Genomic DNA, 18,892 nt, shown 5'->3' on the forward strand with positions numbered 1-18,892 from the left:
GAGACCCGTCGTCGTCTTAGCACGCGTTATGGGGCCAACGGGAGTGTTGGTGGAGGAAGACGGGCTGGGCACGTTAATCTTCTTGCCCTCGGCGGTAGTGACTGGTATAGTAGCGTCTCCGTTCTTTCCGGCCATTTGAGTTTTGTTGAAAGTAGAAAGTTGATTTGATTGAAAGATGAGACGAGAAAGAGGTCCCACCGAGCGTGCCAGAAATTTGTCGACAGCATATTTCGCGTACGTTCACTAATAAGAAATCCCGGGACAAATTACAAAGGAATTGTAATTAAATGAAAAATGGTACAACTTCCTACAATCCTTTGATTAACGACCAAATTGTGAAGACAACGATCGGTGTGTTGAAGACGAGGGCTTTCGCAGCGTGATTCTCGTTCTTTAATGTTTGAAGATGTGCGAACTTCACTCCGGGCTTCGCGCTTTGTCGGCTGTGAAGATGCGCGAATTTACTCGAATGAAGGGGCCTTTGTGGTGGCTTGATCTTCGTGGAGAATTTCTTCAAGTACTTGATTACTTGGTTGGGCGAAGAGTTTTTCTTCTCTTGATTTATTTTCTCTTGTATCCTTTTTGCTTCTTCTTTTTCTTGCTTTGTTTTTCCTTCTTTTGCTTTCTCTCCTTGCTTGCCCTTTTTTTTTTTTTTTTTTTTGCTATCCCTTGAAAAAGAGAGGAAAAAATCATTATATACTACTCCCACATGCAATAACTACTCACAAAAACTTGCAAAGTGGTGAAATTGGTTGTGGGACCCACTACCTCTTTGTTTTGGTTTTGGTGGTGATGAGTTGTACTTGAAATGGTGGCCCTTGGGCTTGCCACTTAGTGGGCCTCCCATTTGAGCTCAAGTAAGACCACCTACATTTAGACCCCTTTTTAGGGTGTCAGGCCCACTTAAGAAAATTGGGGTGATTTTGTAATTTGACATGGACAAATTTTATTTATTTTTTGATGCCCACAACCACTGCACCGGGAATCGATTGGAGATTAACGCCTCCTCCCCCGTCTTCCAAACAAGGTCAACCACTAACCTGGAACTTTGGCTGATCACCGTCTCCTGAGCTGGGAGGGGATGATCCACTCCCAACAGGATGCCTCTTTTGCTTTGAACTATAGGAACCTGAGGGCCATTTAGAATGTTCAGATCTCAGAATGACCAGATTTTCTGGCATCTACCGCATTCGATCCGACCTTGAAGTTAATATATCTGTATTGGGAACACTTCCAGTCCCCAGGTGCCACACCTTCCTCTCGGCTGCTGCTTTCTGAAACCGGGCATCATGTTTATTCCTCACAACATCCCAACCCTCGTCTTCTTATTCCCTTTCATCTTCGGTAGAGGCCAATCCACCCTTACCTCCAATCTCCCCATCACAATAGCCATCTCCCCGGCCTCTAGGTTCTTTGGCTCCCTTTCTTTATTTTTAATATAGGTTCTTTGGCTCCGTAGTAACCGATTGTTGAATCAGATGTCTCTCCAGAGAATCACCATTTCACTTGAACTTCTCTCTCTGCCATAGAATTCCAAGATCCCGCCCACTTTGCCTCCTATCTCCCCTTCAGTGAAACTCAGAACCTCTAAATACATTTAACGGTCCCTATGGAGTTAGATCTCTCTCTACCAACAACCACCGATTGCCTTTTGAACGGAGACTATCCATTTTTCCTACTGAAGTCTCAGCCCGAGAAACACTATCCTACAACAAAATAGGGCAAAGAGAATTATCTAAACACCGTAAAGAGGAGTCTGATAAGTACCTTGAGCTGTTCTGGGCAACTTTCACTCTCTGGCATAGTGTTCGTAAGTGTGGATCCACCGGTCTCCTCCCGCATAGATGTCTCCCACATATGATTATCCCTGAACCGGTGACCGTCGCCGCTGTTTGCCCTATCGACAAGGAAGAAGTCTAATGGTGGAGCAGACGGGCTAAACATAGCAGCTCTGAGGTCATTCTGAAGCTCCATAGGGACTGAGTTAAATTGACTCAGTGGCTCAATGACTCAAGAGGACTTATCTCTGAAATAGTTCCACTTAGTGTTTATTGTAACATTATTCCTGTATTTGGTTACTTATGATCTGTTTATGCTGATGTGGGACTGCATGTTGTTGTTTTATTGAGTCGGAACCCATATATTGCCCATAAATTACAAGCACGCCATCGTGGGCCTATAGGTTTGCACCGTTTAACAACTCCGTGACAAAATATACTATAAAATATGCGTGTGTGCGTGCGTGTATGTGTGTGTGTTTTCAATACATGTTAAATTATTTTGAGTTTGAGCTCTATTATGTAAGTCACTATTATTAGTAACTCTTCTAGTCGTTACATGTTGAAAAATCATGGCTATTAATATTAAGTATTTATTAGTTGGAACAATTGAATGGAAAGAGCAAATTAGAATTGATATGTATGTATGTATGTATGTATAGTCAAAGTTCTATGGAGGGACATGAATAGAGGAAGGGTTTGGTACCTTGATGTGGCTCATTACCACTTGGGCTGAGAAAGAACCTATTTTCTCAGTTCCTGTAACACACTTGAACTTATCGGTATAAACAAACTAGATTCTTTGTAAGGAGACACAAATCCAGATAATCTATTAAAAAAATTTATTCAACACTCAACATAGTAAATGTACTAGGGATACATCACTACCCACATACAGTTTTCTTTCACCAATAATTAGATCTTCCAATGAAAATGTATATTGAAGGACAGATAAATTTATCCAAGTCAACAATACAACTTTTAATTTTCATAATACTAATATTAACTTTAAACCATCAAAAGCCTGTTTTTGCAGCAAAATCGACTAAAGGCAGCAGGAGATTACAGTACAAATAAGAACCCAATTCAAGTAAACAATTTAAGAGAGATAGAGATGAGAATTACATGCATCAAGATTATCAACATATGCAAAATATTTCCAAACATTTCCACCATATGCAAAATGAAGAAGAAATCTAGGGCTTATAGCTTTCATGATACATTTACAAGAAGCTTGTGACATATCAGTGTTGTATCTCTCCCAATCAAAGATGAAAAAAATACCTTCCTATATACAAAAACACTCAGCAAAAAAAAAAAACTATCTACTAACTTTCCTCAATAAAATCCCTTACCTTTTCTGCTTTAAAACCTCAGATATCTCTCCACCTAGGGCTTGGAACTGAATCTAGGCGACTGAGGCAGGGGCGGAAACCCAAACCCTAACCCTAATTGCGAAGTCGGCGAGAACAAAAGACTAGGCGAAAGGGGTCCGAAACCCAACGGAGACAACGGTGGCAAAAGGAATTGAGAAAACGGAGACGAAGAACCCGGAATCGGAATCGGATTCCCGGTGTTCCAATCCGGCAATGGCGAATAGCCGGAGGTCCGGCGAGGTTCCATATCTCCGGCACCGAAGGTCGAGTTTCGGAGGCATCTCATGTATGCCGAGATCGGAGATTCCGCAGCCGCGCTTACGGTGGGGAACGGCGGGAGTGGGGAGAAAGGCTGTCTAGGGTTAGGGTTAGGGTTTGAGAATCGGTCTAGGGTTAGGGTTGGAGGGAGAGGAATTGGGGGTCTAATTTGTGAGAGAGGAGGGGGTCGGATTTTCTGAAGGCGGGAGTTTTGGGGTTTTGGAGCATGGATAAGGTTAGGGTTAGGGTTAGGGTTTGAGAATCGATCGTGAGCGGGTGAGCCAGTGAGTTTTTGAACTACGTCTCGGAAATCGTTTTTGTTTATGTTGTAAACAGGAGGCTGTGGTTGGTGTTCTTGTTGTGTAGCGTTAGGGTTAGGGTTAGGGTTAGGGTTTTGAGAGGAAGATTGTCTTGGGTTATTAGGGTTTTCAAAAGGGGTTTTTCTGATGGGTTTGGAGATTTTGAGAGAGGTTTTATTGAGTTGTTTGAGGTATTGATCGGTTTTGCTAGTACTTGAGATTTCGCCAGAGGAATTGCAGCTTTTCTCCATATTTTTTCTGTTTCTGAAGATTTTCTGGATATGAGAAATGTGACAGTAGGGGGGGTTTTGTTTTGTTTTGTTTTTTTTTTTTTTAAGGCCGTGGGGAAGAAGTGGATGTTCTGGTTAATTTAGGGGGGCAGTAAAAGGGTTTTGTTGTTTTTGTTCGTGACATTACCTTGAAGAAATGGGGAGATCGTCAAAGGACGCGTTTGAAAGACGTCCGAAAACGACAGAAAAAGTTTTTCCTGTCGTTTTGAAATGATTTATTCGCCCCATTTTCTTACTTGGGCCACCCGCTTTTAGTGTATAAGACTATGGGGGCTACCTACCAAAAAAAAAAAAAGACTATGGGGGCTGGGACAGGAAAGAAAAGGGGGCAGATAAATCACTTCCTGTTTTATACTGAAGAGGGGAGATAATATTCTTTGGGAGATGATATTTTCACCTCCCTGCAGTACGCATGCGCCCCTCTGATAAGGTGATTTGACGTGAACAGTAGGCAACTTTAACGCTTTTTGACGTCAAATAAAGTTATAAGGGGGCGTATGCGTACTGCAAGGGGTTGAAAATATCATCGCCCTATTCTTTCTTTGACTTGGAAGTCGTGGGATTTGAAAAGCCCTATTTGGATTGCGAGTTTTTTCTGGAAAAAGTTTGCAAGATAAAAAAGACATATCCAGAAGGCTACTGATATTGGCACAATCATATTTGATAGTTGCACTAACTCATCTTGTCGTTTATTATTTAAAAAGCTGTCAAAGACTCAAAAGGTAATTAAGAAAGAAAAGACAAGATCAGTTTGTGCAAGTATATAAGCATGCAGTGCCAATATCAGTAGCCCTCCAGGATTTCCTGTTTAGGGAGATGATATCTTCACCCCTCTGCAGTACCCATTCGCCCACTTATAGCTTGAACAGTGAGCAACTTTAACGCTTTTTGACGCCAAATCACGTTACAGGGGCGAATGCGTACTGCAGAGGGGTGAAAATATCATCTCCCAAAAAGTAAGTTGAAATGTTGAATAGTAGAAACAAAAGAAATATTCCTAGGAAAAACTTTTCTACAGAAAATATTTTCCTGCAATCCAAACACGACATGATGTAATGTATATGGGGATGTTTAGTGTTTTTCTTAACAACCTTTTTTTGGGTCCCACATGGATGTGATCGGGTCCATTCATCTGACCAGGGACCACAAGTTTGACTCATTGTCCTTGACTAAATCTTGATTGGATGATCCTAGCCCCTTAAACCATCAAGCCTCATCTAGGGTTCTATCAAGAAAAGTTGCCATTGTTTCTTTAAGGTTATGGGTGTGATGTCTATCCAACATAGGACAGTGATCATATGGATTGCCTCTTGGTAGTCTACAAGATCAACGGTCTTGATTACACATGCATAACCCATGGGGAACCCAAACTTTGATCGTTAGAGATGATCTGACTCTGGTTATCTCCCTTACAGAATTATTTGTTATCCCAAGGGCCATGTTTGACAACCATGGATGTTTTTTAGCTCCCCAAGTAGTGGTAGGGTGAGCCAAGCGCAAGACATTAAGTAGTTGTTACTTAAGAAGGCCAATGGTGATTTGTGCCAATAGAGGATTTGCAGTGATACCCATGAAGAATCTTCAGGTGGCTGGTAAACAATCAAAGATAGAGATTGTTGAGCGTAGTTGCCTTGCTTCCACCACCAGTTACCTATTATATATAGGTTTTCTATATGTGGGTCATGGTGGAAAGCCAGAATGGAAATGTGGACTCTTTTAGATTTTTGTAAAACCTAGATATACAATCACAAGTTATATGATGAATGCGCAGACATGCTCGTATTCATCATGCCGCCCATGAAGGCGCAGACATGTTGGCTCATTCATCATTTAATTTCTAATAAAATCACTTCCATATCACATGATCAAGGGGGTGTTCAACTAAGGGGAGAGAAAAACCTAAGTACGTTTTCTCTTTGAGTGAGAGGTGCGAGGAATAAGAGAAGGAAAAAGATGGGTGTGTTTTCTTCTTGGTTGTTCTGTTGGGTTGCTCTTGTGTACATTCTAGGTTGATAAGACAAGGGAAAGGGTTGCAGTTTATGGGTTTTGATTAATCTAGTGTAATGCATGTAATTTTTTTCCTCATAGTGGAAGATCATGTTCTTGCATGTGGACGCAGGCATCTTTGCTGGGCCACGTAAACTCCCGGTGTTCATCTCGTGGTTTGCTTTTATTTTTATCTTTCCGTTTGTTTGTCCACGATCGGATCAGATTTGCCCGACGATTTTCTCAACGTAATTGATTTATGTTTCCCTCTCTGTCTCTAAAATCTCTCATTAGTTGAAAGTTTCCTGATTAATGTATCTCTCTAAGGAGAGGAAAACTACTTTATAGATCTATTAAAAATACTTGTGTTACAAATCCAAGTAGATTGTAGAGAAAGAGAGTGAAAATCATGGAAGTTAAATATTATATATAAACACATGCTAATATGAGAGAGATTTAAAAAAAGGTTTTAGACAGAGATTTGGGAATGATTTTAGAGAGAAGAGTTAGGACAACTAGATATAGCCTGGGAGGGAAGAGAGAGAGAGTGAGTGGGGAAGGATTTTAGCCTTAAAAGTTTTGAGGACAACTAGATATAACTTATCTAGAAAGAAGTAAAGAGAGCGAAAAAGAGGGTGTTAATTCAACTGGAAAGATTTTATGAAGTTTTTTGGAACGAGAGAGAGAGAGAGAGAGAGAGAGAGAAGAGTTACGTGCCTAATTGGCCGTAACGCAAATAAACAAAATCAAAAGATAAAAAGAGATGAGGGAATAGTTGATTCGAGGCAACTGGACCTCCTAGTGGTTCAAATCGAGAGGAATCATGACTCTTCTAAACAAAATCTCATTTGCTGTAAATTTTTCTTCTCCTCCATTAAATTGAAATACATAAACTTAAATACAAGCATAATGAGATTGTCACATCATCAACCCACTTACTACTAACATGGCACATAATAAAAACTAACACCCATAACTCGAAAACACATACCCACAAACCTAAAATGCAAATCAATACAATAACTACCTTGCAACTACCACCTATACACCATACATATGTATCAGAGAGAGACGGGGGTAGCTTAACTTTATGCGTATATATGAAGGTGTGAAGGGATTCCTAGAAAAAAAACTTGGGGATTTGCATGTATTAAAAAAATTAAGAGAGAGAGAGAGAGAGAGAGAGAGAGCTGAACTTTATGTGTAAATATGAAGGTGTGAGGAGATTCGGAAAAAAACTTGAAACAGAGCATGATTTGCGTGTATTAAAAAAATTAAGAGAGAAAGGGAAAGAGAGCTGACATACTGAAGAATGCCAATGTCTTATTTGCCATTTTTATACAATCGTTACATAATTGGGTCTAAGCAACATTGTACAATTGGTAACCAATAGACAGTGAGCCTAGTTAAAAAGCTGCATGGACGAAATTAGAGGTGTAATGTGGAACTTTCTATTGGACCCCATGTGCAGCCCATTGTTTGAATTTATGCTAGAAATTTTGGTTAAGCCAGATGTGTTGCCAATTATTGCTAACACAACAGAGAGAGCTCAGATGATAAACTGATTTATCTATAGCTACAGAGCGTCGTTGCACCTCATCAGGAATAGGATTGTTAGAAGGAAAGATTGGTGTCATCATACTTCGACGACACTTGCGACAAGCTTCTTGAGCATACAGTCTTATGGTGCACAGGTTAGCTCTGAATCAGATATTTGTATCTGATGAGTATTCTCTAGTAGGCATGCTAAACATCAACTTCGCCAGTAAATTATTAAAACATTGTTGGATGATTCTTTCTAGTCAAAATGCAAATTCATTCTTAGCATTGGTGATCCCTTAGTCAGAGCATTTCGCTTGGTAGTTTGCAAAACAAACCATCGATGGGTTATTTGATTAGGCCATAGATAAGGCCAAGGAAACAGAAAGGGAGAAGTCAAAGAATAAGTCATTGTATGCCGACCTAGAGTTACTGATAGAAGATGGGACAACCAACTTCACACGCCCCCACCTTCTCCAGGCATAATGAAGGTCACCCAAGGTCAAGTGGTTGCATTAGCAAATTGATACCAGACGAAAGAACTCGGAATATCATCACTCAGGTTACTTCGGCATATCTAGAAAATCTGCAACCGAAATAGAATCTAGATCAAGGTAAGTTAATTCATTTATATAATATGCTATGTTTTAAAGTTCACTTCATTTGAAAATTTAATGATGCAATACAGACTATGAGAGCTTTATCAATACAGTTGCATGTTGGCCTCAGTTTGGTAATGACGTCCTAGAATTTCAAAGCTTTGCAACTAGGATACTTGGCCAACATGATGCGAAAGGAATCAGTGTACTTTCAAGCATATCCACTCGACTAACAAAGGAGTTAATTGGAGCACCAAAAATTGGATAATCTGATGTTTGCCTACTATACCTTGAAGTTTGGAGATAGACATAATTTTTAATATAATGCTTGTAATTAATGTTCACCTGTTTCACGACTTTACTTTAAAGTTAAACTAATTAAAACTTCTATTATTTTTTAATAAGGATATATTGAGGAATACATCAACCACCAGTGGCCCTATCAGCTAGACAACCTTGATATTTTGATTGATGAACATGCTATTTTCACCATGGATGATTTAGGATGGCAACAAGTGGAACAGACGAGGGAGACAAGGACATTGTGGTGGACCTGGGCCTGCTGGTAGTGATAAGGACGGACACCAATCGATTAAGTGCGATGATTAGGTTTACGCGAGTCCATAGGAGATGAAAGATGGTAAATACTTGCAAGCAAACTGAGGATTAGATGGTGTTTTGGGAGCATCAAACATAGAGAATATTGGTTGCGTAGTTACCTCGTAGAGCAGAGGTGTAAGTAGTCAACAGGGACGAGACAAACCTCATAATTACCCCATAGAATATTGGTAAGTAGTGCTTGGTTGTCATTGCCTTTATACATACATAGCTAGGGAGAGAAGGCATCAATCCCAAGAAAATCCAAGGTGGTCATCATGGATTTCATTCCCCTGCTGGCAACCAAACAGGGGATTTTGATGTCGTTGCACCCAAAACCCTAGTAAAACCCCTAGGAAAGCCCGACTTTAGTGCAACCAAACAAGGCCTTTTTTTCTTTCTTTTTTTGCCGCGGGGGGGGGAGGGGGTGTTAAAGTATAAAAGATTAAATAATGCCTTTCTCCAACAGCTTAAGCTATTAGAGAAGTTGGTAAGTTAACAGGGAGGGATTGATGTGTATTATCCCTTTTTCTACGAGTGACTTAGTCCCACTTGACTCGACTTAGTCCCACTTGACTCCAACATCAAAGACTAGGGAAATTGATGTAAATCACTTTTTTTTTTCAATATACATTCCCCTCTTCTATTGACTTGCAAGGAGCATATCCAACCGCTGGAGTACACTCATTCAAGTCCACCGACAATCATATATATATTCTTAAAAAGCTCTTTAGAAAAATAGCTTCAGAGATGGATTTCAAAGCCGTAAAAAAGAAAATGGCATAATATAATGGGAGTAAAAAGTCATCTAGTCTCTTAGATGTGGGAAGGACTTACTTGAAATGAATAACATAAAGTAAGGATGCAATTGTATTTCTATTGATAGTAGGGATTTCATTAGATTTTAGGGGCTTTACAAGGGAAGGGTGTCACCTAAAAGCGCTTTTATCTTATCCACAGATATACTTTTTCCAGTAGAAAGAAAAATGTACATCAAGCTACAAAAATAGTCCTTATAAAGAGTCTCCATCCCCATTTTGATGGTTGTAAATTGTTAATCCTAAGGATGACATTGAGGGAGCCTTTTATTTTCACATTATGAATGTCTAAGTTGTTAAAACTTAAAAAGTAATCTATGTCTAAGAGCACCACACAATCAGCACCAGGCAACATCAAAGTAGCAACATGTGAATGTACCTACTATGCTCTCATTAGAGTCTTTGAAAAAGTCAAAAGTCATGCCTTTGAATCTGTCCTTGAGGTAGCTTTTCAAGGGAACATGATTTAAGTTGAGAAATTGCTCGTTAGAGGTACACTGAAGAAAATGAAAGATGATGACTGAAAAAGTGAAGATATCTCTTCAAAGTTTTTTGTATGAAACCCAAATGACAACCAACTTCATACCTATTCTGATGAGGCTGTTTGCTCTCACTAATTTGTTTTTGTCGTCTTCTTTGTATGGTTGATTTGGCTATTGCCAAATTAGATAAAGGAAGATCAGACCTTTTTATCCTCTACTTTTCTTTCTTTGTATATAAAGAATGTAAATGTCATTCTTAGAAGTGGTGAACTAGAAATCTTAGTGGGTTTCAGTTTTTCCTATGTCAAAGGCATTAAAATGTACAATTCAAGGTTTTATACCCAAGAGATTGCAGTTCTCGTGAATGCAAGTAGTTAAGAAACCAACATGTGAAATTGCAGACTAAATTGTACCATATTTTATCAAAGCTGGCATGCTATATGAACTTTAGCTAAGTGAAATTAGTTCTTTTGATTATGCTTTAGACTACAAAAGTTTTATAGCTTGGGGATTTCCGGTTTGGTTGTTTGGGAAATTGCTAAGGGCACGTTTGGCTACCATGAATTGTTTTTCATGATAAATCGGGGGTCTCCAAGTGGATGAGGGTGAAGTCGATAAAAAACAGTAAACAAACTACAGGAATCAGTGTCTCCGGTGATGAGAAGTGGCAAAAAATCAGGAAACAAAAAACTATACTCAGAATCCGATCAACTATTTCCGTATTTTTTGCCGCTTCTCATCACCGAAGACACTGGTTTCCTATTTTTAGCCACTTCACCCTCATCTTGGAAACCCTGATTCATCATGAAAAAAAAAAATCATGGTGCCAAACGTGCCCTAAATCCTAAATACTAATGTGTTGAAATGGGTTGGTGGAGTTAGAGATAGGGAAGCTTTTGGAACACTTTCATGGAAATGTTGCACTCACACAACATAAATCAATATGTCACAAAACAAAGAAAAGGGAAATGATATATTTGCCACCTTTTCATGCCGCCCACCTCTTTGTAGTTTAAAAAGATTAGTCATAAACAAGGTTTAAAATTTCGGTTTCGGTACCAATTTCGGACCTTGAAAGGTCGAAATCTGGTACAAAACCCGAAATTAATATTTTATTCAATATTAAATTTCGGCTGAAATTTCAGTCGAAATTTTGGTGAAATATTAAATTAATATAAAAAAACAGATTTTTTGGGGCAAATTTCGGAAAAATTGAAATTTCGGCGGAAATAAATGACCGTTTCGGTTTTTATTGATTTCGGTGTTGGTCTCCACCGAAATCCGAAATTTCAGATTTCATTCGAAATTTAAAACCATGGTCATAAATACACTAGAGGGGTGGCCCGGGGAAGAAAAGGGGGTGAGTATATCACTTCCATCAAAAAATGGTGAGATGAATTATTCATTAAGAACTTGCACATTACAAAGAATATGGTTACAAGACATGCCAAACATCATCAACATGGTACTCATCTAGAAGCTCCATTAAGCTTGGGGTATTTAGGTCTAAATTGTCATTAGGAAACCAATAAGAACTCACTAAACAATCTGTCTCATTTTGGTTGGGGGCCATTGTAGGGTCTTTAGAGCCCTCTACGGCTTGGGGCCCGACAAGTCCACCAATTCCACCATAGCTCGGAAGCTCTGAAATTGAACCATTAGGAAGTCTCGGTATCTCTCCTCCATCTCTAACTTCTTGAGAGAGTACCATTGAGTCAGGACCCATGTCACGCTTCTTCTTTCTTATGCCGAGCTTCTTGCTCAAATGAGTGTTCCAATGATTCTTCACTTGGTTGTCAGTTCGTCCGGGGACACGGCCCGCAATTAGCGACCACCTGTACTCATGAAATTTTTTTTTTTTTTTTTCATTTATAGTAATCAGTTGAAGCTTGATTATTGTGGCCATAGAGTACCACTACCATACATAGTAAGAAAAGATGTGAAGAGGGAAATGCTAGTTATAATAATACTAGTTAAAGACCTCTTTGGATACCTCTAAGAGTTATGTGCATGTAATCTCATATGCATAAATGATTTTGGAGTTAAATATGATTATTTGCAAATAATTAGTTTTTTTTTTTATATGTGTGGATTTTTGCTATCAATAGTTTTCGCAAATAAGCACCAATTTTGGTGGCACCCAAAAGGCCATAAAGTAGAATAACCAGCTCTAGAAATATTATTCATACAACTCAACATCATAGCAATGCAATCACTGACATTAACTTCAACTACAACAACAACCACAAGGAAAATACTGATAATAATAGCACAATTCGTACGAATATTAATATGCACTTTCTTGATTTGATAAGGAACGTACTCCTCATTTTACAAAATGTTTTCTGATATGCTGTTGGTTACTTTTTGAGAAAAGCCACTGTTAAAACAAGGGAGTGCAGATAACATTTCCCAATTTCCATAATAATAACAATAATAATAGTAAAGAAGATTATGATGAGGATGGATTGAGACCTATTTCCAAGGAGATTGTGAAGACGAATAATGAGGTCGTCTTCTTCCTCAGAAAACTCCCCTCTCTTCACATTGGGGCATAGATAATTCATCCATCTTAACCTGCAACTCTTCCCACACCTCTTCAGACCTACACCCATATAAACAAAACAAAGACAAGAAGTTTTTCAGTAAATAACATGACCCAAGTCCAAAAAATAATAAAAAAAAATCATCACCTGTCCTCTTGGCAATGCGATTCCATCGCCCTGTTTCATGAACTCTTATGTAATCCATCAGAATCTTGTCTTCCTCAAATGTCCACAAACCCTTCTTGTACTGAGTTTCTTCCATTTTACTTGCACAGTAAGAGAATGAGAGAGGGCGGAGGGGAGGGGGAATTTGTGTTCTTAGCAAGACTTTTGGACGTGGGTCTACTCTCCAGGTATAAATATATGAATGTATACATGTAGGGAAATGATATTTCAACCCCTTTTGTTTGTCTTTTAGTATAAATGGCTTCATTTGGTCACAATCCATTTAGATTCCTTACGGGTCACTGTGAAACTACCAGTTACTCCAAAAGCTTAAGCTGTTCGAGAAAAGCGTTATTAATTTTTTATCCTTTAACACTCCCCTCACGTGTGGCCCCTCTTTCTAGGGTTGGCCATCACGTGGCACATGTGGCCCCTCTTTTGGGTTTGGCCATTGCATGTGGATTTTTGCTATCAAGGAGGTTTGAACCCAGGCATTTGGTCCAATACCATGTGAAACTACCAGTTACTCCAAAAGCTTATGCTGTTGGAGAAATGCGTTATTAATCTTTTATACTTTAAGTGTCTTATCCTTTAATAATGCTTTCCAAATCTTACTTTCTGAGTTTGGGTCATGATCTATGTTGAATTGGATTCATATTGAATCGGTCCATCCATCAGTGTCTACTTACATTTTAAATAGTTAAGGCTTATGATTAAAGAAAGGTAGAGAGAAGAAATTCGAGAAAGAAAAATCCAAGTCAAGATCCAAAATAATTTTGGAGCTTAGGACAAGGATCCAATGGACACACGATCGGATTGAACTACTATGCCCAAATCATGTCCATTAACATTCCGATCCTTTGCATTCTTCTATGTGAAACTACCAATTACTCTAAAAGCTTAAGCTATTGAAGATGGCATTATTTAATCTTTTATACTTTTAGTCCCCCTCAAATGTGGTCCCACTCTTTAGAGTTGGCCTACACGTGGCACATGTGGATTTTTAATATCAAGGAGTTTTGAATCCATGACCTTTGCTCTTTGCTCTGGTTCCATGTGAAACTGCGAATCACTCCAAAAGTTTTTGCTGTTGGAGATGGCGTTATTTAATCTTTTATACTCTAACAATCGGACCAGGCCTCTTTGGATTTTTTCTTTCCACAATTTAGAGAAAAATCATACGAAGCTGTTAATATGGAGATATTATCATAAATTGAAGGTCCCTTGGTAAAAATTGAATAGGGTTGGTTCAAGATATATCCTTTTGCTGGGGTAAAAAAAGTAGAAATGGAGAGATATTTTCCTTTCCAAACTTTTTCATTAAATTCCTACAATCCAAACACGACCTCCTTTAGTGGAAATAGAGTCACTTGTACTAAAAGACAAACTAAATAGGGTGGGAATATCAATACCCATACCAATAATTAATATCTCTATTTTTTACCAAGAAATCTGTGTAACAAGTGGGATTTGAGGATCCATATATATGAAAGCAAAGGTATAAAGCCAAAATACGAGCAGTTTTCCAGACACTATGCATGTCACCTTTGTTTTTTAGCCAAACATGTGAGTTAATAAGATCTGCCCTCTCTATCTCCATCTGACTTCCCTAACCATGTAACACCTTTCTTTCCATAAACACGTGGTTCGAGGTGGAAAGCCCTCGTTGTGTCATTTTGTACCTATCTGTGCCGTTTCTCTGGCTTCACAAAAAGATGTCACAATGCTACAGAGTCTTCTCCTTGACTTAGACTCTAATGGGCCCTTTGCAAACATGGATTTTACAATCCTGGATTGTAAAATCTTAAATTTAATAAGCTAAAAGCTGGATTTTATATGCTAAATCCTCGAATTCAGCTTATAAAATCAAGGTTTAACTTGTAAAATCCGGGATTAGAAAATCCATGTATCCAAATGGCCCCTAATGAGATGATACATAATTAGGGTTGCAACTTGGGCTGGGCTCAACCTGATCCAGACAGGTTCAACTTGATTTTGGCTCGGGTTGGGTTGGCATTTCCTCATGTTGGGTTGAGGCTTTTGGAAACCTGATCTGATGAATCTAACACCTTCCCTCGCAAATTTTTCTTGATTTTATCATAATTTTCAAAATCTTAGAATTTTGACTTCTTGTATTTTTTTTTAATATTTGCCCCAGACCACGTTTGTATGGGATTATTTCTCAACTGATTGCTGTTTTGGCTACCGATTATAGCAATCACCTATTATTACAGTAATCCGTTATAACATAATTGTGTTTTCCTGCATCCTTTCTCAAGAGATTATTGGTACATCTTCTAATAAGATTAAAAGAGCATAATATCCTTTATGTAAGTCCTTATTTTCACATTACAATGTGGAAAATCATCCCTAAACAGTGTTGAAAATTAATATGCAAGTCCTTTATATAGAACAATATGAAAATAATGTTGAAAAAAGCCAATATTTCACTTTAGGTTCAAGTACTAGAACTATCTTCCCAAAAACAATCCATCGAGCAAGCCTCCTCTATCTTCTCCCCCACCTTTTACCTTCCCTTCCTAGCAATTAGCAGTAGGGACACCATTTGGCTGCGTGGTTAACTAGGTATCCCATTAAAGAATAGCCCAAATATAATTTGAGATTTGCTAGGCAGTTTCACAGAAAGCAATTTCACGCTCTCTTCTGCAGGAGAGAACAACCACATAGGCTCGTTCTTTTGCAGATTGTCTTAAATTCACTTAATTCATCTGAGGTGGCTGTTCTCTCCGCCGCAAAATGGCTCTTTCCGCGTAATTGCCTAGCAAATCCCATATAATTTTACATTTGAAAGTGCATTAATTCTCATCTTTAAGTCTTAGCCGTCCATTTTCAATCCACTTATTGAACCATTTAGAACCATGGTATGAATGCAACATTTAATCAATAACTCATCCAAGTTGTTCCCCATGTGCAATGCATCTAGAGAGAAGCAAACTTTAGACCATCTCTATAGAATTGATGTCACATTTATATGGGTAATGTCTAATGTGAAAAGAGATCATAATAAATAATGGGCAATGATAAATCAACTCCTGAATATCTTAAATCGACCCCCATGTGTCATTCTCCCTCCTTGCACGTGTCTTTCTCTCTCCTCTTTCTTTCTCTAACCCAGAGGAGGGAGAATGACACATGGGGGGTCGATTTAAGATATATGGGAGTCAATTTATCACTCTCCTAAACTATAAAGAGAAATCATATCAGCACAACCATGTTTTGATAATTGCACTGACTCAACTTATCTTTTATTATTATTTTAGGGCACTCGTTAGGGTGCATTGGGAAAGGAATTTTCCAATCATTTTTCACATCGTTTGAGAATTTTACAAATGTTTTGAGTCATTTTTATCAAAACATGTGTAGAATTCCTTTCCCATCATAAAGCATGGTTGTGCTGATATCACTTCCCATTATAAAATGAGTTTGCTAGGCAATTCTGCAAAAACCCATTTTGCAGCTCACTTTTTTCAGAGAGAACAACCACCTCATATGCATTAAACTAATAAGACAAAATTTCATAAAAAGTGAGCCCGTGTGAATGTTCTCTCTAGCAAAAGTGCGCTGTGGAATGGCTTCCCAGAAAATTGCCTACCAAATCCCCATAAAAAAACAATACTCGTGTCGGGGTAAAGTCGGGCACGGGCTGCATACCGAAACGTGGCTGAAGACATCGGCCACCGTGAACCAAAAACCACCTCGTGGCATAGAGGAATTGAATCCTTGGTAACTGCCCAAGTCCTCGACCAACACAGAACCTTCAGCCTACATGACAATCAATCCACTAACATAACTTCTACATCAAGATTGGCACTTCTACAGTTCTACATCAAGATTGGCAAAATCTAATCTAATCTAATCTAATCTAACTTCTAACTACTATACTTATACTTACTATATATAAAGGCAAAATGATGGGTTAAGTTCTTCCACCCTTTGCTGTTATTTTCGCCTGTGTCCTACTGCCATAATTCCAATTGTATCCCACATGTAAGGGCATTTGTGTCATTTGCCGTTATTTTACTCTTTTACCATTAACCCTTTGCTGATATCTAACATCCGTCTCTATGAGAAATTATTTGAGGGTAAAATCGTAATCTACATACAAAAAGTACCGACATAGGGTACCTGTCTATGGCAATTACGGCAAAAAACTACCAAGAAGAGGTAAAGACATATGCCAATGACGAAAGAACTACTTTATATTACGCATGAAGGACACTTGCAAAATATTGATGAATTCCAGGCACTTGAAGAGGAACAACAATTATGGAAACCCCTATCGATTGGAGGGCTAGGATCAACCTATATCGATTGGATGACTAGGATCAACCTATGGAAATGGTTTTACGGGCACAACCGATTGATGTTATGTTCCATCACATGGACGGTTTAGATCAACCTATAACCCTCTATAGATTGGAGGGTTCGGATCAACCTATGAAAATTATTTTTGAGGCATAACTTATGTAAGAAGTGGCCCATCCAAAAGAAATTTCTTTTTTTTTTGTCTGGGATTTACACGTCAGCATTACTGTTTTACCATTAACCCCTTTGCTGATATCTAACATCTATCTCTATGAGAAATTATTTCAGGGTAAAATCGTAATCTACATACGAGAAGTACCGACACAGGTACAGGCCATACCGTACATTTTAATAGAGTGAGGAATGCGATCATCAAAATATGGTTAGTAGTGCCATTATAAAATATGGTAGTGAGGACATTATCACTCTATATATAATTTCAAACCGTTGTTGTTACTTGGATGTTCCCACGCAAGTCGGGTTCAACCTGAATTTGGGTTGGGTCGGGTCAAGCTTTTTCGCAAATCGGGTTGGGTTGGGTTGGGAAAAATCAACCCCAATTGGAAATCAGGTTGGGTCAGGTTGGGCTGTTGGGCAACCCGACCCGACCCGAAACCCGAATTTGGGTTCCATCTGAAGAAGTTCTGTATATGTCTGTTTTTTTTTTTAACATTCAAATAGTCTCCACAGTCCACAATGGACGGTTTGGATAATCCTATGGCGCGACCCATACCGTGCTTGAATAAAGTGAGGAGTGTGATCATCAAAATATAGTAGTGCGAATAATATTTTCCTTTGTTAGTTGTTAGTCCCTGTTTGGTTTGGATTTTGATAGCCGATTGTGAGTTAAAAACTTATTATTGCTGACTCACTATTGGTTCTCAAAATCCAAAACAACCCAGCTTGAGTTGAGGTGGTCAATAATTGGTATCATATCAAATCGGGTCAGCCCGACCCAACCCAACCTGAATTGGGTCGGTTGACACCCAAGTTGCACCCCTAACGATGACGAAAAAACTACTTTTCCTTATTCACCATGTGCGGGTCAAATTACAGAAATGTTGATATTACAAATGCAGGACACCTATAAAAATATTGACGAATTTTAGGCACCCTAAGAGGAACAACAATCATGGAAACCTCTATAGATTGGAGGGCTAGCATCAGCTTATGGAAATGATTTTACGGGCACAACCTATTGATGTTGTGTTCCATCACATGGACGGTTTAGACCTACCTATGATGTGGTCTGTATAATTTTAAAATGGATAATTTAAATGGAAAAGTAAAATAGAATTCCAATCAGCTACATTGATTACCAATAACTAGTCTCATCGTACGCATCTTGTTGTACCGTTTCCTCCCATACTGTCCTCCTTTTTCCCGTTTTCATTGTCTTTAACAGCCACAAAGTTCTTATTTGCCACAACCCAAAAAAAAAATGGAAATCTAGAGTCAGAAGTTACATGGCAAATAGTCTAAATTAAAAAAACGTTTCCAAAATTGAAAGGCTATTTATATCGACACCGCCACGTTTTGATACTTACACTAACTCACCTTGTGTTTTATACTTAACCATCTGCCTAAGGCTATTATAATTAATCCAAATAAGAAATAACCCACGAAAAAAGGTTATTCCAATTTCCAAAAGGTAAGTGATATATCTGCCCCCTTTCGATTACGTGGGACACCCTGCACCAGTGGCAATCAACCCATAGAATCCTTCTGACGCAAAGTACATCCGCCCCTATGCAGTCATTGATACACTGCTGCTGCTGGGTGTCCCAATTAATAAAAAGGGGTGGATTTATCACTTCCATTTCCAAAAAGCTA

At 38.7% G+C, this 18,892-nt stretch overlaps 1 protein-coding gene and 1 pseudogene across 1 annotated transcript; both read right to left on the reverse strand.

The window, feature by feature from the left end:
• Positions 1-2,964: 2,964 nt before the first annotated feature.
• On the reverse strand, positions 2,965-4,083 carry LOC143857847 (VQ motif-containing protein 9-like; annotated as a pseudogene).
• Positions 4,084-11,419: 7,336 nt separating this feature from the next.
• Positions 11,420-12,877, reverse strand: LOC143858180 (transcription factor WER-like). The gene is made up of 3 exons (XM_077368820.1): positions 12,716-12,877; positions 12,498-12,627; positions 11,420-11,857 (listed from the first exon to the last, which is right to left on the reverse strand). Exons 1-3 carry the CDS (start codon positions 12,828-12,830, stop codon positions 11,458-11,460), a joined length of 645 nt encoding a protein of 214 aa, XP_077224935.1. The 5' UTR covers positions 12,831-12,877; the 3' UTR covers positions 11,420-11,457.
• Between the last annotated feature and the right edge of the window lie 6,015 nt (positions 12,878-18,892).

Source organism: Tasmannia lanceolata, unplaced genomic scaffold (assembly GCF_043159265.1).
Source record: "Tasmannia lanceolata isolate RefF3 unplaced genomic scaffold, GAP_Taslan_0.1 ptg000025l, whole genome shotgun sequence".
In the NCBI taxonomy this organism is placed as follows: Eukaryota; Viridiplantae; Streptophyta; class Magnoliopsida; order Canellales; family Winteraceae; genus Tasmannia; species Tasmannia lanceolata.